Source organism: Garra rufa, chromosome 3 (genome assembly GCF_049309525.1).
Source record: "Garra rufa chromosome 3, GarRuf1.0, whole genome shotgun sequence".
Lineage (NCBI taxonomy): Eukaryota > Metazoa > Chordata > Actinopteri > Cypriniformes > Cyprinidae > Garra > Garra rufa.
The window spans coordinates 57,337,650-57,361,449 of record NC_133363.1 but is presented as its reverse complement, the minus strand read 5'-3'; the positions used below and the strand labels follow the sequence as shown (position 1 = coordinate 57,361,449).

General features: G+C 35.8%; 2 protein-coding genes across 2 annotated transcripts in view; both read left to right on the top strand.

Moving 5' to 3' along the window:
* The window catches only part of dagla (diacylglycerol lipase, alpha), a 61,102-nt gene extending 57,398 nt beyond the window's left edge, over window positions 1-3,704 (top strand). Inside the window, exon 17 of the mRNA XM_073836713.1 lies at window positions 786-3,704. Coding sequence (XP_073692814.1) covers window positions 786-1,833 — 1,048 coding nt within the window. The 3' untranslated portion in view covers window positions 1,834-3,704. The remainder of the gene's footprint in view (window positions 1-785) is intronic.
* A 3,228-nt stretch (window positions 3,705-6,932) lies between these two features.
* On the top strand, window positions 6,933-21,948 carry arih1l (ariadne homolog, ubiquitin-conjugating enzyme E2 binding protein, 1 like). Its single transcript, XM_073837381.1, has 14 exons — window positions 6,933-7,322; window positions 10,053-10,120; window positions 10,275-10,419; window positions 10,574-10,666; window positions 10,750-10,805; window positions 10,892-10,958; window positions 12,767-12,873; window positions 13,122-13,164; window positions 13,296-13,367; window positions 13,746-13,876; window positions 16,202-16,259; window positions 17,256-17,516; window positions 18,414-18,526; window positions 20,773-21,948. The coding sequence occupies exons 1-14, from the start codon at window positions 7,017-7,019 to the stop codon at window positions 20,855-20,857; spliced, it is 1,605 nt and encodes a 534-aa protein (XP_073693482.1). The 5' UTR covers window positions 6,933-7,016; the 3' UTR covers window positions 20,858-21,948.
* The last annotated feature ends 1,852 nt before the right edge of the window (window positions 21,949-23,800 follow it).

Here is a 23,800-nt window from a genome sequence, read left to right as displayed (position 1 = left end):
AGAAAGAAAGACATGAACATGACAAGGGAGTGAGTACATTATCTGTACATTTTTGTTCTGGAAGTGAACTTCTCCTTTAACTCTTGAGTTCTTGTCATATTGTATTACCATTTTCTAAACTGTAGCAAGAAAAAACATGATATCGTTAGAAATGTTGAAGGCGACTGAATAGATTTTGGTTTGACTGTAGATATTCTTTAGGTGTTTTTAAGCATTTCTCATGGTTTGTTTTTACCTCTATTGCCTGTCCTTCTCACTCATGCCGACTGCAGAGGTACAGTGTATGGTACTATACAGTTCCCCCCTCGTCCTCTCTGGTTTAGTAGAAAAGATCCGCCTAGACGTTAGTCACGTTAGTGTTGCCTAACCACAAACCTCCCTTTCTTTCCCCTCTTACAAATTTTTTCCTCCTTTGCCCTGTTCTCTGCTCTATTTTTATTTTACCTTAACCCCTTTTTTTTTAACTATACATTATTTGTCATCTTTATATCAATATATGAATGTAAAAATATATATATATATATATGAAATATTTAATAACTTTATTATTTATTTTTTTCCGTTATTACAATATATAATTTATTATGATTTATTTCTGTTTTCTTTTATCACACTTCTTATTTTCCCTCCATTTTCCATTTTTATAAACTTTTTTTTCTCCATGCTATTTTTCTTCCATCATCCTTTTCTTCTTTTAAATTCCCCCCGTGCTGTCTGTCTCTGCTCTCTGTTTATTTTCTCCACACACTACTCTACTCCCATGCCCACTTCCTGTCCTGCTGTAGTTCCTGTGCCCGCTCTGAGATCTCTCTGGATGGCTTCGCGGAGTGTCCACCCCCTCCTGTGCCTGTGGTTCTCACCGGCGCCCGTGAGCGATTGGCTGTGGAGCTGCGGGAGCGCAAAGCCCCCTTAGCCATCATGGAAAGCCTATCTGACGCTGAATCCGTCTACAGCTTGGACTCCCGCCGATCATCTGCTGCCCTGAGAGGCTCGCCCTGTCTGGGGAGTCTACCTTTCCCATTGGATGCCCCCATCCCAGAAGAGAATCCGTCGTTAAGCTCTCGAACAGAGCTGCTGGCCGCAGACGGCTTGGACCATGAACTCGGAGAGGCCGGCCCATACTGCCCTACTCCTCCAGAACTGGAAGTACCTTCCTACGATCAACTTAACACGTGCAACATTGGGAACTTCTCTCCGCTCTCACTTGGACAAACCAACTTGGATCAGCCGGCCAACCAGGGTGACCAGAACTACAGGCGGTCTTTAGGAACACCTGTGGCTTGCCAGCCATCAGCTGTTCCTAACAATCAAGTAGCATCCCGGACGCCAGAAACGCCCCCCAAGGATACAGAGTTTGAAGAAGGAGAGGTCAAGACTGGTCGCTCCAAGACTCTTTCACCAGTTCCGCCGCTGTCCAATGGGACTCCCAGTCAGGCGGTCCTAGAGTTCGCCCAGTACCTGGACTCCCTATTTAGGCTCGACGGCAGCAGCTCTCCACCTCTTGAGCTGTCCGATGCAGAATCCGAATCTGGACGGGGATCGTACAGCCAGGCTGAGGGACTCCACGCAGATCAGTGCGTGAAAAATGCGGACAAGGATAGGCAGCTACTGGCTAGAGCCACTCTAGAGCCCAACTTGGTTCCCAAGCCTCCTCGCACGTTTGCCGGCTCTGCCGACCCGTCCTCCGGGATCTCGCTTTCTCCTTCCTTCCCGCTCTCATCCTCCGGAGAACTCAACGATTTCTCTCCTGCTGACGGAGTGTTACCCCCTAACCTTACGTCTGCGCTTCGAACTGAAACCCCTAAGGACACTGTGTTGTCGTCTATGGTGTAATGGCCCACTATTTATTTTACCCTACGGTTTCTTTTCGCAACACTCTTCTGAACGGATTGTAGAAACATGCATGCGTAGCAACGCGGCCAGTCCGAGACTTCCAGACTTATGGACCGTTACGGATTCATCAAGAACAGAAGACCTCATTTTGTACTATTGTAAGACATGTCTGAATGCATTGTGTCTTGTGCACCACCATTATGAAGTGTCCTAATCGCTGCCTGCAACACACCAGAGCCTGGCAGGCTCATTTGAACACTTAAGATGTTGCTAGCATATCGAGAAGCTTGCACAAATGACCCTACGTTCACATTGAATCTAATGTTACGGTTATGTTTACATTGACACCAAGCTATCACAAAGGTTGGCAGTTTCATATAAGGGAAAGGCTGGGATGGGGAAAAGGGAAGGGGTGCGAACAACAAGCAGCGGTGTGCATTTCCTCAGGACCTTGAAGAATGGGACGAAGACGTCTCAGGCGAAGGATAATAAATCATTCCTTTTGTTTGGATTGTACTCTTTCATTTTTTAATCGGAGATTGTGTGGAATGTCCTGCTGAGTTTGTGTAATCGGTGGCACTGACGGTTGGTGGACATCTATGAGTTCTCGATGTGCATGAGAAAATACTGTATGCTCGTGTAAAACGTTTCATTTTGCGAACTTTTGTCATCTATTATTTACATAAATCCACTTGAATTGACGCATGCAAGTTTTATATCGTTTCCTTTTCCACCGATTGCCAAAAAAGCCAACTTCGTACAAGTCAAATGTTTGAACTCTGTGAAATTAATATATATAATTACTGTTATTATTATTATTATTATTATTATTATTTATTTTTACAAACCACTGCCCATAAATGCAAACGACATCAGGAAGAGTTGTCGAAAGGTACGAGACGAAATGTGCCCTTTAAATGGCTCGCCTGAATCTGCGATGTCTTTTACGCAGCACGAGACGCGTCCTTCGAGAAAAGTCTCATTCGGTATGGGTATGGCGTGCAATCAGTAGCAAAATAAGCATAGAGAGATTTCTTCTCATCTGCTTTTTTTAAAAATCATTTCTACTGTTGTTGCTATATTACAATAAATAGTGGTTTATCTCAACGGCGAACTATTTTAATAACTTAGACTTGCTTTTTATATATCGTTTCAGGATGAAGTGTTTGAGTTTTTGGGTGGTTGTGTGAAAAAGTACAGCGGTTTGAGCTTCGCAGGTCACGGATGCGTCAAGTGTTTTATTTCGTATGCTGTCAACTGTTTTGTAGCATGTAGTAATTTAATAATTGGTTATAGGTTCTGCATGTGACAAAACCAAACTTATCACTTCGGTTGAGACTTTTTCTGATGTAAATGATACAAAAGTTTGGCGCATAGCAAAAAAAGAGCTTATTTTCTTTTACTAAATAATCTAAGCTGTGACTGCTGTACTTTTTCACAACAAAGTTGTGTATAGCACTGCCTTTTAACGTGAGTGTAAATACTGTCTTGTTTCCAGTTGTTGTGTTCGGAAAATAGATATAAAATCAATGGGACTTATCAATAAAAAAAGCTCTATTATGTACCATAGTGATGACTTTATCTCAAATGTATAGCTATATTGATATATCTACATTATTATCAAATTATAAGTAGAGAAAAATTATGATATTCAGGAACGGAAATCTGATACTGTGGCCATCTGCTGACTTCAGACAATATATAACGATTGAACATTCATTCTTTAAAAAAAGAGGAAAAGAAAAGAAAACTCTATTCATGTCTGTCACTACTACCCTGCCGGTCTTTCAACTTTCAAGAATGAGAATGTATTTAAATGCACACATACACTGCCCTGCCTGTAATAGAATAAAACATGGATCTCTAACTGACTTTGCTTCTCTTGACTTTGTTTACTAAGCTGTCTAGAGCAATTGTGCTTGAATGTTTTGTTAACTTAAAATTTACACAATATTCAGTTCATTTGGATTAATTTTTATTTATTTTAAGGGCCATTTTTTTTTATTTTGTTACAAAAAACTTTAAAAATAAAGACAGAGTATAAAAATATTCTTCATTATTTGGAATATTTCTATAGCATGACGTTATTATTTTTTTTTTTCCCTTGAGTTTATGGGGAAAATGCATTTTTCATTGACCTTTTTTTTTTCCCCCAACATTTAAAATGTCTGTATCACAATGATTTTAGTCTGTCCCGCCTCAGAGGTCATGGCTTTCATCATCCTAACTATTTAATTCAGACAAAATTCAAATTGGACCAAAAAAACACACTGGACAGAATGCATGCCTCAGATTTGATCTTGAAATTGGCGAAATTTTCGCGTATTTTTTGATTTTTTGAAAAACCTACTTTTACAAACTAGTCTTAGGTTTTTAGGTATCTGGAGAGTGAATATCAATAATTATCTAAAAAAAAACATACAACTTTTGACTCGCCATCACAAAGGGCACATTCAAAAAGGGCACGGCCACTTTTAGTAAATTGCTTATAACTCCTGAACGGACTGAGATATCTTCGCCAAACTCATAACACTTATGTAAGAGCTCAATCTGAGGCCACAGGAGCAAAATCACTGAGCTTTGGCCACTTAGGGTTAGAAAAACATAAAAATGGCTATAACTACGCAACCATTTGTCCTATCAACTTGAAAATCACTGTACATGGTCTTGGTTCAAAGTGGCACAAGAGTCACTGGGATATTTCAAATGATTTGCATATCTCAAAAACAATTGTACATTGCCTGCTTTTCGCGCATATAGGCGATATTCATATCATATAATGTAATAAAAAAACTAGTCTTAGGTTTTTCGGGCGATCTGGGAAAAAAACACTGCAGTGCAATTCTCTGGAAAGCTGGTGAGTCCCTTGTTTGTCCTGAACAGTTAAACTGCCTGCTGTTCTTCAGGTCCCACCAATTTTTTGGTTTTCCAGCTTTTTTGTGATCCCTTTCCAACAATGACTGTGTGATTTTGAGATCCATCTTTTCACACTGAGGACAACTGAGGGACTCATATACAGATATTACAGAAGGTTCAAACACTCACTGATGCTTCAGATTGGAAAACAATGTGTTAAGAGCCAGGGGTGAAAACTTTTGAACAGAATGAAAGTGTGTACATTTTTCTTATTTTGCCCTAAATATCATATTTTTTTCATTTAGTACTGCCCTTCGGAGGCCACGGAAGAAAGTTACATGTTTCCCAGAAGACAAAATAAGTTACATTTATCCTGATCTTCAGATTTAAAAAGTTTTAATGCTTAATGCATTGTGTTTCCTTCTGGAGCATCAGAGAGCGTTTGAGCCTTCTGTGACAGTTGCATATGAGTCCCTCAGTTGTCCTCAGTGTGAAAAGATGGATCTCAAAATCAGTCATTGTTGGAAGGGGTTTAAATGCACAAAAATGTAGAAGAATTTATGGGACCTTAAGGATTTTTCTGAAGAATAGCAAGCAGTTTAACTGTTCAGGACAAACAAGGGACTCATAAACAACTATCACTAAACCAAAAAAAAAAAAAAAAACACACACAACTGTGAATCAGTCAGGTAACAACACAGTATTAAAAATCAAGTGTATGTAAACTTTTATAAATTCAACTTTTATTTTCTCTTGTGGACTACTGTATATATAAACGTCTTTTATCTGAAATATCTTACTCAGCGCAGTACTAAATAAACAATAACATTTTGTACATTTTGCACATTCTGAAAGGGGGTGTAAACTTTTGACCTCAACTGTATAATGTAATTTCTATTCTTTTACATTTCAGTTTTAGTCATTTTAGAACATCAAGTCCAAGTTAAAGTACAGCTTTTAATCTTGTATCTATAATAACCCTATGATTAGTGTTTTTAGTCTGTTTTTGCCTTGGAAAAGTAAGAAAGAAAGATATAAAAAGTTGAAAAAAAAAAAACTATGTACAGTGCCTTGCAAAAGTATTCATACCCCTTCATTTTTTTCACATTTAGTTTAGTTGCAGCATTATGTTAAACTGCTTTAAATGAGTTTTTCCCCACATCAATTTACACTCCATACAGCGTAATAATGACAAAGCAAAAACCAGATTTGCAAATTTGACAAATTTATTCAAACTAAAACACTGAAATAAGTGCATTGCATAAGTATTCATACCCTTAACTCCGTACATAGTTGAAGCACCTTTACAGCCTCAAGTCTTTTTGGGTATGATGTGGCAAGCTTTGCACATCTGCATTTGGCAATTATCTGCATTCTTTGCCTCACCTTTTCACCTCTCAAGCTCTGTCAGCCTGGATGGGGGCTGGCAGACATTTCCTAGAGTCCTAGTTGTTCCAGTCATCTTTCATTATGGATAATGCTTCTGTGAACTTTCAATGCAGCAGATTTTCTTCTGAACTCTTCCCTAGATCATTGCCTTAACGCAAGTCTGTCACTGAGCTCTACAGGCAGTTATCTTGACCTCAGGACTTGGTTTTTGCTCTGATATGCATTTTCAGCTGTTAGACCTTTTCTGAGAGGTGTGTGCCTCATTCAAATGAATTTGCCACAGTTTAACTCCACTCGAAGTGCAGTAACATCTAGAAGCAATATGAATGCTCCTGAGCTAAATTTCGAGTGTCCCAGAAAAGGGTGTGAATACTTATGCAACGGGATCTTTTCAGTTTTTTATTTGTAATAAATTTGCAAAAATGTTAAAAACCAATTTTTTGCTTTGCCATTATAGAGTAGGGAGTGTAGATTGATGTTGGAAAAAAGTAATTTAAAGTAGTTTAACATAAGGCAGCAACAACAAAATGTGAAAAAATGAAGGGGTATGAATAATTTCGCAAGGCACTATATATATATATATATATATATATATATATATATATATATATATATATATATATATATACACACACACACACACACTATCAAACTAGTAGTAGACAGTACAGCTTTCAAATTTGTCAAATAAAAAGATTTAATTTCCACCATATTTACATTTATGTATACTACATGTAGGGCCTAGCTACTAGAAGCAGCAGGAAAATTTCTTGTGAGGATGTTTTCTGTATTGGTCGACTGTAGTGAGTGACGCAGCAGTGACGCGGCGGGTCTCTAATAAGGATCCGCTCAGTCAGTAAAGCGCAGGTCAAACAGCAGCAATACACACACACTCACAGACTGACACTTTATTATATTCACCTGTACAACACTGAGACATGGACTCGGACGAGGGCTACAACTACGAGTTTGATGATGAAGAGGAGGAGGAAGAAGAGGAGGAGGAGTGCAGCGAGGACAGCGGGGAAGAGGAGGCCGAGGATGAGGACCTGGGCGAGGTGGAGCTGCTGGACCCCGCCGTGGCCGGAGGAGAGCCCGACGACTGCGTTGACACCGGCGGCGGCAGCGGCGGCGGCCTGGGGCCCGGACAGGATGATGAGGACTACCGCTTCGAGGTGCTGACCACCGAGCAGATCCTCCAGCACATGGTGGAGTGCATCAGAGAGGTCAACGAGGTCATACAGGTAGGGAACAAACAGCTTTCCTCTGATTTTCCGGGGAGTTTATAAGTTTGTTTATGTGGAGGACTGATGCTGTTAGCACTTAGCATTAGCCGCTAACTGATATGAGAGGACGACTGTTGCGAAATTAACCATTTGTTTTTAAACCTTAGTCATGATTTATTTAACGTTGCTATTTTTGTGTTTGTGTTTCGGTGCCTTGTGTTTTTATGTTATTTTAGTGAATTTAAGTGATTTTTCGTCTTTCAATTTAGCTAGTTCTGCTAGCGCGACCCAGTTTACACAGACTTCATTTTATTTGACAGCTTTTATGGATGGTAGCTAAACTTATCGTATGTGTTAAATTGTATTAAAATTGTGTAAAGAATCACTCGGCAGTGTGTTTTATGTGTTTGCTATTGTTTTGAAGCAGGCTAAAGTTTAGCGCTGTCACTTCAGCTAATGCTACATGACACATTTGTTACAATTTTGACCGTTTTAGGCTGCACACAATAATTTAAAGTTATTTTTCTGGGTTGACAACATATATTGAACTCACGAACACATCTATCAAACAAACTAGCATTGCAGCTTTTGTGAAGATCAGAAAAAATCGGTGAGATGTGATTAATGAGTATTTGTAACTTACATGGATAAATGACAACCATTTGTGTTTTGTAAGTGTTTAGATCAGAAATATAGGAAAAACTCATGAGCTGTTTTTACATGAAAAAGCTGCTAGAGAAATCTGCGTCAGTTGCTGGCATACATGTTGTACAAAACACTTAAGCATGCATTATTGCACAATAAAGCTTGCTGATTTGTATAGCATATGGAAAACATCAAAGTATTAGTGTTGTCTTGGGACTTAATATACCTCACAAATCAGTCTTCATAATACTAGAAGTCTTCCTTGATTTTTTTTTATAACACCCATTAGTTGAGCTGTTAAAGACTTAATGGTGAAACTAATCATAATAAAGTGTGTTTATTAGTGAAATTACTAAAAAAATATGCTTTGGATGTGCACCCATTTAGTGTCAGGGTTGCAGTTGAATGATAAACAGCTTTACAGACAAATAGCCTGGCCTTTTGATTTGTAAGCAGTCTAGTGAGAAAAACCTAATCTTGTGTAGCCAGATGATTGATACAACAGCCAAGTTTAGTTCACTTTGAGGCTTATCCTGACCAAGCACCACCCACTTAGACAGAAAAAGACCATCTTAGCAAAGTTGTGTTTTTACATTTTTTTTTTTAATATATTATATTAGAGTAATGAAATAAAATGTCAAGGCTATATAACACATCTAGAGTAATAAGTCCAGATAAATCTGGGTTTCTTTTTACCAAGCTCCTCTAACAAAACTCTTAAAAGGGATAGTTCACCCAAAAATGTGACCCTGGACCACAAAACCAAGTCTTGAGTAGCATGGGTATATTTGTATTTTTATTTAATATTTTTTTATGCCAAAAAACATTAGCATATTGAGTAAAGATCATGTTCCATGAAGATATTTTCTCAATTTTCTACAATAAATATATCAAAACTTAATTTTTGATTGAGTAATGTGCATTGCTAAGAACGTAATTTGAACAACTTTAAAGGTGATTTTCTCAATATTTAGATTTTTTTGCACCCACAGATTTTTCAAATGGTTGTATCTTAGCCAAATATTGTCCTATCCTAACAAACCATATATCAACGCAATGAAAGCTCATTTATTCAGCTTTCAGATGATGTATAAATCTCAGTTATAATTGGCTTTTTTGGTCCAGGGTCACAAATGTAAATTCTTTCATTAAGGAAAGTCTGTTTACACTGCTGCCATATTTGTGATGCCTCAGACAGCTATTTTGGGCATCCTAGTCTTATCTGACTGAATGGTGAAATCCTGAAATTTAAAAAACTGCTTCCCACACTTAAAATACAGACATGAACCGTCCCATAAATGCTGTTTCTAATGCACAAAAATAACATTTTAAAATGTACATTTCAGCTTGGTCTATATTAAAAGGGATAGTACACCCAAAAATGAAAATTCTGTCATTAATTACTCACCCTCAAATCGTTCCAAACCCGTGAGACCTTCATCTATGAAAATCCAAGAGCTTTCTGACTCTGAATAGACAGCAAGGGTCCTACCACATTCAAGGTCCAGAAAGGTACCAAGAACATCAGCAAAATAGTCCATGTGAGATCAGTGGTTCAACCATATTAAGTTATTTTAGGTTTTTTTGTGCAACAAAAAGCATGATCGTAGCTTTGTAAAATTACAGTTGAACCACTGATGTCCTATGGACTATTTTGATGATGTCCTTACTACCTTTCTTGGCCTTGAACTTGTCAGTTGCATTGCTGTCTATGGAGGGTCAGAGATCTCGGATTTCATCAAAAATATCTTAATTTGTGTTTCGAAGTAGAACGAAGGTCTTACGGGTTTGGAACGATTTGAGGTTGACTAATTAATTAAAGAATTTTCATTTTTGGGTGAACTATGCCTTTTAATATAGACCAAGCTGAAATGTACATTTTGTAATGTTATTTGTGCCTTAGAACAGCATTTATGGGACAATTTATGTCTGTATTTTAAGTGTGGCAAGCAGTTTTCAGGATTTCACCATTCAGTCAGATAAGACTTGGATGCCCGAAATAGCTGCCCGAGGCGTCGCAAATATGGCTGCAGAGTAAACAGACTTTCCTTGAAAGGGACTTTGGTTTATCTAGACCTGTCACCCATTATTGTTTCTTTTCAGAACCCAGCTACAATAACCAGAATACTCCTCAGTCACTTCAACTGGGACAAAGAGAAGCTCATGGAGAGGCAAGTTTTTTTTTTTACTGCATTTATTAATTTTAACATTGTCATAAAAGATATGCATAGTTGGCTTAAAGGACATTGTGATAATAGATATGAATGAACATTTATAATCGATCTGTGTGCTGTTTGAAAGAGCAACATTTAAATGGTGTTGCAGGTACTTTGATGGAAATCTGGACAAGTTGTTTTCAGAGTGCCACGTCATAAACCCCAGTAAAAAGCCCAAAACGCGACCAATGAGCACACGCTCCTCCAGTCAGGATTTGCCCTGCCAGATCTGCTATCTCAACTACCCAAACTCGGTCAGTCTTCCAGTTAAAGCCAAATGTCATCTTGTTCACTCCTAAATCTGCAACAGTTCCTTAGAAAGGCCTGTGATAACAAAAGTCCATTAAAGTGACTCAGTTTGTACAACTCTATGACTTATGCGATAGGAATGTGTGTTTCCTTTCCTAGTATTTCACAGGTCTTGAATGTGGACACAAGTTCTGCATGCAGTGCTGGGGCGACTACTTAACCACCAAAATCATTGAGGAAGGGATGGGACAGGTGGGTTCCTCTTTAACTCATCGCTGCCTGATGTTACTTTTGGAACTTAATTTTGGTTTTTATTTTTGCTTTTGATCTTCCAGACCATCTCGTGTCCTGCTCACAACTGTGATATTTTGGTTGACGATAACACTGTAATGTAAGTGCGTTTGAGAATTTAGCTTGTTTATTTAAATTTTTTGTAATGTAATTTCTTTTAAAATATTTTTATGGGTTCTTTTGTAGGCGACTGATCACAGATTCCAAAGTGAAGTTGAAGTATCAGCATTTAATTACAAATAGTTTTGTAGAGGTAAGAAGTTAATTTTTGTTTCGTAAATTGTCTAAAATGCTACTGACTTGCTTGTGACTCCATGAATAAGCTGGGATAGAAATATCAAATACTAATACAAAAATATCAATTCAGTTAGTATTTGAGAATTTTAATAAAAAAAAAGAATACACTACCAGTCAAAAAATGTATTTTTTTTTTGTCAAGAAGTCTCTTCTGAATTCCAGTTACAAGATCCTTCAGAAATCATTCTAATATGCTGAATTACTGCTCAAAAAACAATTATTATTATTATTATTATTATGTTGAAAACAACTGAGCAGATTTTTTTTTTCAGGTTTCTTTAATGAATAGAAAGTTCAGAAGAGTAGCATTATCTGAAATATCACGTTTTATCAATTTAAAACATTCATGCTAAATAAAAGTATTAATAGTAAAATATAAAAACAATTACTTTTTTTTTGCTGTACTTTGGATCAAATATATTGGCTTGGTGAGCAAAAGAGACTTATTTAAAAAACATTAAAATGTCACTGTTCAAAAACTTTTGACTGGTAGTGTACATTCAAGAATCAAGATGTAGATGAGTTTGTTGCTTCGTTGGAACAGATTTGGATAAATTTAGCATTACATCATTGATAAAGCTGATAAAAAAACATCATAATAATCAACAAGTAATCCACCTGACTCCAGTTCTTCAATTAACATCTTGTGACATGAAAAGATGCATGTTTGTGATTTTAAAAATTGTTTCAAACTTCAAACTGTTGCTCCTAGCTAAATACAAGTCATCTATCCATAATATTGCTTTCTCCAGTGAAAAAAAAAAAAAAGATCAACCCATCTGAATCAGGAGAAAAATATGCACAGATCAAGCATAGTTTACAAGGGAAAGTAATCCAAGCATTCTTTCATTGGACAGAAGCAATGGTTTAAAGTTAAAAACATCTTAATGATGAATTTGTTTTGTACAAACATGCATCTTTTCCCTTCACAAGATGTTAATTGTTGGACTGGAGTGGTGTAGATTACTTGTGGATTTTTGTGATGCTTTATCAGCTGTTTGGACTCTCATTCTGATGGCACCTATTCACTGTAGGACATCCATTGGTGAGCAAGTGATGTAATGCCAAAATCTGTCCAAATTTGTTCTGATGAAGAAACAAACACATCTACTTCTTGGATGGCCTGAGGCAGAGTGAATTCTCAGCAAATGTTTATTTGTGGATAAACTGTTGGCTAACTTTGCTTCAGTACTCAGTGGATTTTCCGCGGTCGGCCGAGCTAAATGCGTTCATAAAAAGCTTTATATCGCACCACTAGCAGGGTTGGAAAACAACCTATGTTCCGACTGAAATGTGGTATTACAGTACATCTTTGCGAAATATTTGGCTAATCGCCATCTGTAAATTTTTGCGATACATAATTACTTCGCAAAACATCTCTTGTGAAGCATAAACATAATTAACAGAAGAAAAACAAATTACTGTGTGTCACTTGCCGTTGGAAGCTCCTTATTGCAGCCTACTCCTGCAGCTTAGCTGGCAACCTCGAGTCAGGGGGGAGCGGGAGGGGAAACACCATTCTACAGTATTTTGAATGTGATTGCAGTACCAGTTTTGGCCACAATCCTACATACGGTTCCTTTAACAGTTTGCTAACTAACTTGTGTCCAAGACTTATTTAACTTACTCAGGAAATATCAATAATCTAATGAACAATCCAGCTGCTAAAGCTAAAATGATATATGGTATATATTCGGTATATAGTGGTATATAGTGAACTGTTTTGTGGTCTTTCTCAATGGTTGTCTGTCTGCTCTTCTCCAGTGTAATAGACTGTTGAAATGGTGTCCAGCTCCTGACTGCCACCATGTGGTCAAAGTTCAGTATCCTGATGCCAAACCTGTTCGCTGCAAATGCGGGAGACAGTTCTGGTAAGACTCTGATGCAGCATGCAGTGCAGAGCCTTCAGCTGTATATATTAAAGCAGTTTGTTCTGCTGTGCACCTTTTCTCTCATTATTGACTCAACATCAGCTGTTTGCTGTTATTTTTAATATGTAAGAAAAATAACAGCATATGGCTTTGCAGTTGCATGCTGGGAAATAAGTAGTGACAGTATTTTCATTTTTGGATGAATGACTCCCTTTAATTTATTTTTGTTTTGTTTTTTCAATAAATAGTTTCAATTGTGGAGAGAACTGGCATGACCCTGTAAAATGCAAGGTATGTTAGCATCTAATTAGGCACGTTTTTATGTTTAAGTTAGATTATTTTCACTGTTGATATTGATATTACCAGATTAGATTTTGTCCTGAGAGGTTTTCCTTTTCTTAAAAATGTTTCTACTCTTGAAGTGGTTGAGGAAGTGGATAAAGAAGTGTGATGATGACAGTGAAACATCCAACTGGATTGCAGCAAATACCAAGGTACTTAAGAATTCATAAATGCTCGGAGGTCTATGAAGATTTTTACAATCGGTTCACTTGATTTTATGTATGTATGTTAATGCTATTGTGATGAAGATAAGGTTATACTATTTAAACCCATACTGTGTCCAGAGAGAATAGGGACTTTGTTAAACAGGTCTGGCCATTTGTTTAACAAATTAAGTGACATTTATTTGCCTGGCAGCAACAAACAGATATGCAGGACAAAAGAGTGAGAATATAGAAATTTCTCAAATCTTTGTGAACTTTTGTCAATGCAACTCTTTATTTAAATGACTTATTTTCTGTTGTAATCAGCAGCATGTCACAGATGCAGAATATTTCTTTAATTCATTTGGGTGTCCCTGTTTTTCTTAGGAATGTCCCAAATGTCATGTGACCATTGAAAAAGATGGTGGCTGTAATCATATGGTGTGTCGAAACCAGAATTGTAAAGCAGAGTTCTGCTGGGTTTGTCTCGGCCCTTGGGAGCCTCACGGATCTGCTTGGTAAGTCTGCTTCACCTATTTTTAATCCTTATTAGAGATGTAACAATATTAAAATATCACGATACGATAATATCTCGATATGAAGTCCACAGTATGATATTTATTGCAATATTTAAAACAAAGACACATTAAAGGGATGGTTCGGAGTAGAATTGACTTCATTGCTATGCACTCCGAAGCCCATGTAAATACCCCATCCGAAGTTTTATTTTACCTTAGTCAAACATTTATGGAGATATTAGAGTTTTTCGAATTGCTTGTTACAGGAGTGAATGGTACATGTGATGTATCTCGTAAATTGCACCACTAAACGTGCAAGTAATCTTACCAAACTTGTACAGTAGTGTAAATAGGTTATGTACTCACAAAACGCTGCATCAGAACATTTGTAAGTCCACCATGAGTGTTTTAAAATCCTGTTTTAGCCGATCCCTATTAGTCTCAAAAACTACAAATGGCGACACGTCGACGTCACTTCCCCGGTTTGAAAAAAGCATGTAAAAGTCCTCCTACAAGTTGACATGCACACAGATGTAGTAGGAGGACTTTTACGTGCTTTTTTTCAAACCAGGGAAGCGATGTCGACTTGTAGTTTCTGAGACTAGTAGTTCTCGGGTAAAACGTGTTTTTAAAACACTCATGGTGGACTTACAAATGTTCTGATGCAGCGTTTTGTGAGTACATAACCTATTTACACTACTGCACAAGTTTGGTAAGATTACTTGCACGTTTAGTGGTGCAATTTACGAGATACATTACATGTACCATTCACTCCTTTAACAAGCAATTCGAAAAACTCTAATATCTTCATAAATGTTCGACTAAGGTAAAAAAAACTTCGGATGGGGTATTTAGATGGGCTTCGGAGTGCATAGCAATGAAGTCAATTCTACTCCGAACCATCCCTTTAAGACTTGGGGGAAAAAAAGGAAAGTCAACTTTAAAATTGTACATTTTAAAATTTAATTAATGCACTTTGAGAGTTTAAAAAATTAAGAGGTTCAACCCATGTTCTTTTTTTTATTATATATATATTTTTTTGTCAAAAGATTTAAGACAAAAAAATGAATTGCATTCAATTCAGCTGACTTCCTGTACGTTTCAGGATACATTTTTATAATGCTTACAGAACCTGAATGAAATGCAATAAAGAGTAAAAGGAAAAGGAAGAGAAAACAGAACCATAAAAAAGGAAAGGGGAAATAAATAAATGATTTAAACATACCAGCAGGGTAAGGCACCGTGCAATGGTGACCTTGCATAGTTATATTATATCTCTTTTAACATTGCTAATTCTCAGAGTCCAAAAATTATTTCCACTTACTCCATAAATTAGCCCCTTTTTGACCAACCCATGTTCTTAACTCCAAAAAATTAAGTCAGAGAAAAGTCAGTGAATTGACTTGTACCTGGATTTTAAAGGGGACTCAACCCTCTTTTTATTTGTGGTATACTTTCTCAGTCTAAATTACATTCACATTGGTGTTTTAGGAAGCCAAACTAATTAGAATATAATAATAATAATGATAACAACAATTTTATATTTTTATTTCTATGACAGTAATATATTGTAAAACAATTGCACTCTAAAATAAATGAAAATGAATATTATTTCTGCTTTACACTACAGTGTAAAAAAAAAAAAAGGAAAATTACAATACTACTTTCCTTATTTCTACTCTTGAAAGAGATATTTTTAATTTAGACTGCAGTAACCTTACCCATTTAAACTACAAGCTGTCAGCAATTTATACTGCACTTTTTAGCTTTTATTTTGACGGAAACTGCAGAAGAGCTTTTATTTTGATGGAATACTCCAACTTCAGTGAAAACAGGCTTACAAAAATGCATCTCACTACAAATCTAGTGAAATGCTGTAATTATCTGCCCACGAATATAAAACATATCTGGTGGCTGTTGCATTTCCAAATGCGTGATAAACTCATAATAAATGAGTTCACTGCATTGACCGTGATTGGAGCCGTTCTGAGGCGCAGAAAACACCGGATCACGAGCTGATCGCCTGAACGAAGTGCGCACTTCGCTTTGAAACTTGCAGCGAAAAAACAGACTTGATAAAGGGATTAAGCCATATTGTGTTTTTTAGTTTGTTTGACAGATACACAAAGACCTTTTATGTAAAAAATTTTTTTAAAAATACACTTTTTGTCCAGAAGACTCGTTTTTATCGTTGTGTGACTACAATGATATCGAGAGTTTTACTATCGCAATACCACGATTTGATAATACTGTTACATCCCTAATGCTTATATTTTTATTTTTGAAGAACTTTATAATAGCATGTACATTTCACACTGATTACAGGTACAACTGCAATCGCTACAATGAAGATGATGCCAAGGCAGCCAGAGATGCACAAGAGGTATTTTAAGTCATCTGTCATTCGTTGTCTTTTCAAGTAAGGGTGTGCGATATGATGATTTTTGATCATGGACGTTTAAAATGTCTCCACGATCTGCTTTTGAAAAAATATTGTATTATCGTGCTACAGCGTGCCTCCGTCTCAATATACTGTACAACAGGACATACATTCACTCACGGGACACTGCACTTATTCGTAATCACAAAAGTAGATTATTTGCATACAAAGCCTTGCTGTTAAATAACTTTATTTCGTCCGTGACCTTTATGAGCGTGTACACCTGAAGCGCACGCCTGATAAAAGTATCTCAAGCAGTGCCTGATTACTGGACCAAGCTTTTGTGTCTGATTTAATAATGCTGTCAAAAACACACAAGGATTACATATAAACACAGTTGGTTATGTCTAAAGCGAAAGTAAACAGTTGAGAGAAAAAAGATGCGCGCCTGTATATCAGATGTGTGCAGCTCTTAAAGCGACAGAACTAAACAAGCTGCCGATCGTCATTAAAGGGACAGTTCACCCAAAGATTGACTCACTCACATGTCGTCCCAAACCTCTATTTTTTTTCTTGTGGTTAACAAAATAGAAGATATTTTGAAAAATGTGGATAACAGGTAAATAATTAAAGTTCTATATAAAAAAATAACTGGGGGCCAGCAACTGTTTGATTACCCACATTCTTCAAAATAAGTTTCAAAATAAGTTTTATGTTCAACATGGTTTATTAAAAAAAAAAAAAACTCGAAAGTGAGTAAATGATTACAGAATTGTCATTTTTGGGTGATGGTAGGCTAATAAAACAAAACACAAAGGAAAAATCACCCGCTGCTCTTAGTCTTGACTGAAGAACTTTAATACAGTTGCTTTAATAAGAGTCAATGCATAATAGTGTATATGGTGTTATATTTTTATATTTTTTTTATATTTGTTCAGATTGAACCATGACCTGTAACTGTTGTTCCCTTTGGAATTAATGCATTTTGTCCATGCACAGCGATCCCGTGCAGCCCTGCAGCGCTACCTCTTCTACTGCAACCGCTACATGAACCACATGCAGAGTTTGCGCTTTGAGCACAAATTGTACGCGCAGGTGAAGCAGAAGATGGAGGAGATGCAGCAGCACAACATGTCGTGGATCGAGGTGCAGTTCCTGAAGAAGGCAGTAGATGTGCTGTGCCAGTGTCGCTCCACGCTCATGTTCACCTACGTCTTTGCCTTCTACCTCAAAAAGAACAACCAGTCCATCATTTTCGAGGTGAGGGAGAAAACATGTTTTTTTAAAAAAAAATTTTATTGCAGAAACTAGGGATACACCGAATGTTCGGCAACCGGAATTAATAACCGGAATAAGCGAAAGGACCAGAATAAATTATACCGAAAAATGACGTGACGCGATCAAATAGAGGTGCACACTAATGCAGCAAACGTCGGCAGTGTGGAAGCATTTAAAACTGTCCAAAAAACTGTAATTTTACTGTTGTTCTGTAAAATAAAATGAAAAAGTAACACAAAAATAATGATAACAATCATTACAACAGCTCTCCATTTAGCTATTATAAGATTTTCCTTTGCTCAGCAAGGCTGCATTTGTTTGTACATTAAAAAACACATGCCTGATTCAAGAAGGGGGTCTTAAAAATAGCCAAAGAATATTATTTTATTAACTTAAGTTAAATTGTGCTTTGTTGGTAGGCTATGATGTCTACTGGAATGTTAAAAATGTTCAATGCTAAATAAATATTTTTAAACTGTTGTTTTGTAATAGATTTTTTTTCTCTAAAAAGCAAGACAAAAATGTAGAAAGCAAATATTATTTATTTTATGCAATGGTGAACAAATTGTCAAAATACATGGGGGGAAATACGCGAAAAAACGTGTTCTGTAATCAGCCTTCGGCCCAGTGTGTAATTTTGTTTTCGGCTTCAGCAAAGAATTTTCATTTCGGTGCATCCCTAGCAGAAACCCATGTGTTAGACTGTTTTATAGCTGGAAAAATAATGACTGTTTTCAGACAGGTTTCCCAAACACTCTACCTGTCTGCACTTAGTAGGACTAACATTCAAACTATATTTTCATAGCATTACATCGTTTACACTTGTTGGAGAAATCAACACACTGATGTCTTACTGCTGTTTTTTTTTTTTTTTCCCAGAACAATCAGGCTGATTTGGAGAACGCTACAGAAGTGCTCTCGGGTTATCTAGAGCGAGATATCTCCCAGGATTCTTTGCAAGATATCAAACAGAAAGTTCAGGATAAGTATAGGTGAGAGATTTGTCCAAAATCACAATATTGTGTGTCTATATCTGTTTTTTTTTTGTTTTTGTTTTTTTTATTATTTAATGCATGAAATTATTGTATTGTCGGCTGCTGCTTATACAATTTGTGCAGTGCAGATATTTTAGTATTATTTATATCCTATTATAGTAATTATTTGTATTTTGAATTGGCTTTTATTTTTATTTTTAGTAATTGTGTTATGTGCTTTTGCCTTTTTTATATTTCCATTTAGCATTAATTTATTTTTAAGTATTACAGTAATAACACCGAACTTGTGCACTATATTCCAAGTCATCTGAAGTTGGTTTGTGTGGTGAACAGACCCAAATTTTAAATTTGAATATGTGAAAAAGCACCATTTTTGAATCCGATGGGCAGGTTTGATATCATTGACTGCAAAATACCATTGTAAAGCACCCATTTGAATATGCAGAATGGAAAATAAGATAACCATATACACACTAGTGTCAGCCAGCATCCAACAAGAGTATCTAGAAAATTGCTAATATTTTATATTTTTAAGTATTTTATTGTCACATTGTGTGCAGTAATAATTAGGATATGCAATAGTACAATTAAATCTGAAGCCACGCGTGAATTTTCACATGAATGCATTCTCTTCACAAATCAGACCAAGTGAGCATCTCATTATAGATAGTTCACCCAAAAATGAAAACTCTGTCATTAATTACTCACCCTCATGTCATTCCAAACCCGTAAGACCTTCGTGCATCGTTCATCACATATTTTTGATGGCTCTCTGGCCCTGCATAAACAGCAAGGGTACTTCCATGATCAAGGCACAGAAAGTCCATGTGACACCAGTGGTTCAAACGTAATTTTACAAAGCTACTAGAATGCTTTCTGTGCACAAAGAAAACCAAAATAACAACTTTGTTTCACACTTAAAATCAATTAAGGTAATTGATAACAATTAAGACTTTTCTTTTTTGGGTTAACTATCACTTTAAGTATGATTTTAACTATTTTGTGCATGCTGTATTGTCGTCTGGTCATAATTGGTTACCCAATCTGTTTTAGTTTTAGTGTCCATTCATTTTTCAAGTTATTGTGGCATTTCATGGCATTTCTGATGCTGATAAATTCTGGTGCATCCTTAGTTCAGACCTATTTTACAGTTGAGGTCAAAAGTTTACACCCCTCTTTCAGAATATGCAAAATGTTACCTGTATGATCCATAGCTGTGTTTTTTTTGTTTAGTGATAGTTGTTCATGAGTCTCTTGTTTGTCCTGAACAGCCTGCTGTTCTTCAGAAAAATCATTCAGGTCCCAGAAATTCGGTTTCCAGCATTTGTGTATTTGAACTCTTTCCAAAAATGACTGTATGATTTTGAGATTCATCTTTTCACACGGAGGACAACTGAGGAACTTATATGCGACTATTACAGAAGGTTCAAACACTCGCTGATGCTTCAGAAGAAAACACAATGCATTAAGAGCCGGGGGCTGAAAACTTTTTGAATTTGAAGATCAGGATAAATTGAACTTATTTGTCATCTTGGAAACATGTATCTTCTGTAGCCTCTGAAGGGCAGTACTAAATGATAAATATTTAGGCAAAATAAGAAAAATGTACGCCTCCATTCTGTTCAAAAGTTTTCACCCCTGGGCTCTTAATGCATAATTTTTCATTCTGAAGCATCAGTGAGCGTTTGAGCCTTCTGTAATAGTTGCATATGAGTCTCTCAGTTGTCCTCAGTGTGAAAATATGGATCTCAAAATCATACAGTCATTGTTGGAAAGCGTTCAAATAAACAAAAACGCTGAAAAACCAAAGATTTTCTGGGACCTGAAGGATTATTCTAAAGAACCGCAGGCAGTTAACCTGTTCACTAAACGAAAAACACAGCTGTGGATCATTCAGGTAACAACACAGTATTAAGAATCAAGTGTATGTAAACTTTTGAACAACTCAACTATTTTCTCTTGTGGACTATATGTAAACATCTTTTATGTGAAATGTCTTATTCAGGTCTACTCATTTTATATGATCCCTTTTATTTTGCTAAAATAATGAACATTTTGCAGATTCTAAAAGGGCTCAACTGTATCTCTCCAGTGAAAATACCCTTACGAAAAAGTCTGCACTGTAATGACTTCTATAGATCCAATCCTCAATGCGAAATACGGAACATTAAAACATTCCCATCAGAAATGTGCTGAACGCTGCTCACGTTTAAGGACTTTTCTGCGTTTCTCGTCCCGTATAGATACTGTGAGAGCCGGAGACGAGTGCTGCTACAGCACGTTCACGAGGGCTATGAGAAAGACTTGTGGGAGTACATTGAAGACTGAGCTGAAGTGCTGCGTCACGAGCTTCGGAGCATAGAAAAGCAGCGAACGCGCTGCTGTCTCCAGTCGGCCATCACCGCAGCCCCTCTCCATGTTGCATCCTTTTTACGTGGCATCTGGATTTTTGTTATTATTTAGCGTTTAAGTTAATTTTACTGAAATAAAAAGGTAGAATATTCAAATAAAACTCCTACGTCAGTATTGCAGTCTGTAAGAGTTGATTGTCAAAACGGCACGGAAATGTATTCCATTCTCCAGGCTTTCTGTGGAGATTTTTTCAGTAGTCAGTTTTTATTTTATGTTTTTAGTGCTTTTTTTTGTCTGAAGTTGTTTTTATAGTTGGAGTTGAGATTGGCTTGTCTTAAGCATAGCTTTACAGGTCTGAGCCATGCGGAGTGTGTTGTGTTTTGGGAATGCTTGGTCGGGTGGCTTTATGCAGAAGTGCGTATTTCAAGCTGTAAATAGCACACGTGCATGGAACATGGAGTGGGATGCATCTTTTTTTCGTTTGTTTGTTTTTTGGAAAAATATTTATTCTTATATATTCAAGAATGTGTTTAAACAACATGAGAAGAGGCCACAAGACATTTTTGCCTTGTGTTTTTGTTTTGTTTTGTTTTTGTTTTGTTTTTTTGCTGGAGGTTAACCTTTCCAGAACGTTGCACACCTGAATCAGAGGCATAGTAACAGCAGGGTAACAGTAGCCTTAATTACATGCAAATATACAATGGATAAAAAGTAGAATTGCATGAATCTCTCACAAAAAACATCTGGGTCATATTTCACTCCAAAATCAAAAGGAAAAAAAAATGTAAAGTATATTTTGCATGAGGAAAATTAAGCCTATTTTTAGAATCAGTATGACAATTATGTACCACTAAGTTTCATTAAATTCATTCAAATGAAAACCAATTTCTCAATTCATTAATTTGGGTTTTATAGTAATAAAAAAGTTGTCCTTTTATATACTTAAAATAACATACTATTAACATTTATTAGTACTATCAATAGTATTAAAATCTATTTATTTTTTGCACTATGGTAATGAGAGTTAGAGGTTTAATGGTCTAAAATATTTTCTTATTTTCTGTATTATTTGCTATAATCATTTTGTTATTATTTATACTGAATAAATATTAAATGGCTTGTTTATTTCTGTTGTATATAATGTAAAGTTCATTGTGATTTATAATAATATTTATTATTGTCACTATTAACTTTACATTATCTATTGAAATAAAAGTATTTTAATATTTATCAGTATAAATAATAAGAATTCATATTAATGTACTTTCAATAATAACTTTACTATTATTATATTATACTGAATAAATATCAAATATTTTATCAGATATTTTATTGTTGTGTATATAACACAAAGTTCAATGTGATTATTAAAATAGTAATATTTCTTATTACTAGTATTATCACTTAACTTTATATATTATTGAAATAAAGTTTTAAAAATATATTTATTCAGTATAAATGATAGTAATTACTATTCATGTATTTTTTTAATAATAATTTATTATTATTAATACTGAATAAATATTAAATATTTTGTTTATTTCTATTACATATAATGTAAAGTTCATTGTGATTTATATTATTATTATTATTATTATTATTATTAACTTTTTATTATATTATCGAAATAAATACTAAAATATTTTAAATAAATACAGTTTTTAAATAATTATTCAATACAAATAATAATAATAATTACTATTCATGTATTATTTGCAATAATATTTTTTGTTATTCATACTAAATAAATATTAAATATTTTATTGTTTATTTCTGTTATATATATAATATATAATATCATATATACTTTTTTTTTTTCTACATTTTTTGAGGTGAAATATGACCCGTAAATGTTCTCAACCGTTTACACGAGATTCGCCAAATTGCTCTCATTGTCAAAATATTATTTGTTCTGGAAGTGGACATTTTAGGTGTTTGGTTTGAGCTAAGATCGACTGGAACATGCACTCATTTGTTTTTATGAGCCATCTCGTCTTAGTTGATGTTTGGCTGAACGTCTTAAAAAACAGCTGTTATAGCGAACACACTACCAGATGTTCCATGAGAGCAACCTTGAGTGACATTCACTCACTAACAACTAAAGTCTCATGCTTTTACCTGTTTTTTCGTTTCCTTTTTTAAACGTATGCACCTTTTGTAGTGTGAGAGGAGGCAGATGATAAATCGAAAGCACTGTTGTATTTCTTCACACGACTGCCAAGTGGTTACGAGGCTTACTGGTACTGACTATCAAGCACTATGTGGAGTAGATCCAAGCCAAACACTGCTGGCTGTTATGAACAAAAACTTGGCCTTTTCTGTTAAACTAATAGGGCAAATATGAGCGCTGTGTTTACACTAATATCAGAAATGGCGAGAGACGGCGAGCTCAGTACAGTATGTGAACAGATGTGACACCTGTTTACTTCAAGTCACCGTTTTTTTTTTTCTGTAGGTCATTATTTTCATCCTGTTTGAGTGCATGGTATTCATTCTCAGTGCATCAAACATGTGCATCTGAACTCAGTTTGTAGGGTAGTTTCGAACTAATTCTAATGTCACATTTTATGGCCTCCATGATTGGCACTTGGAGATTGTGCTCATGTTTTATTAATCCCTCATCGGAACAGAAAAAACTACAACAACAGCTGAGAAACAGCAGTGTTGCCTGTGCTGACAGATGAGATTTTTTTCACCAAAGTGTGAATATATGAATTAAAAAGTGAACAGTCTCTGATTTAGAGAAATGTTCATCTACGGTGGCTTTCCTGTGTTATAACCATTCTTATAAAAATGTCCTATTTAAATAAATCTCATTCAAAAGGATTTGGGTGAATAATTGTTTTATTTAACACCTGCTGGTCAAATATGTGCATGCATATGTACTCATTAGAATTTGTTAATATTCTGTACATATAC

Coding starts and splice junctions, on each gene's coding strand:
- arih1l (XM_073837381.1), top strand. CDS start 7,017: ATGGACTCGGACGAGGGCTACAACTACGAGTTTGATGATGAAGAGGAG. Junction 12,874..13,121: donor AAATGCGGGAGACAGTTCTG/GTAAGACTCTGA, acceptor TTCAATAAATAG/TTTCAATTGTGGAGAGAACT. Junction 13,877..16,201: donor GAGCCTCACGGATCTGCTTG/GTAAGTCTGCTT, acceptor CACTGATTACAG/GTACAACTGCAATCGCTACA.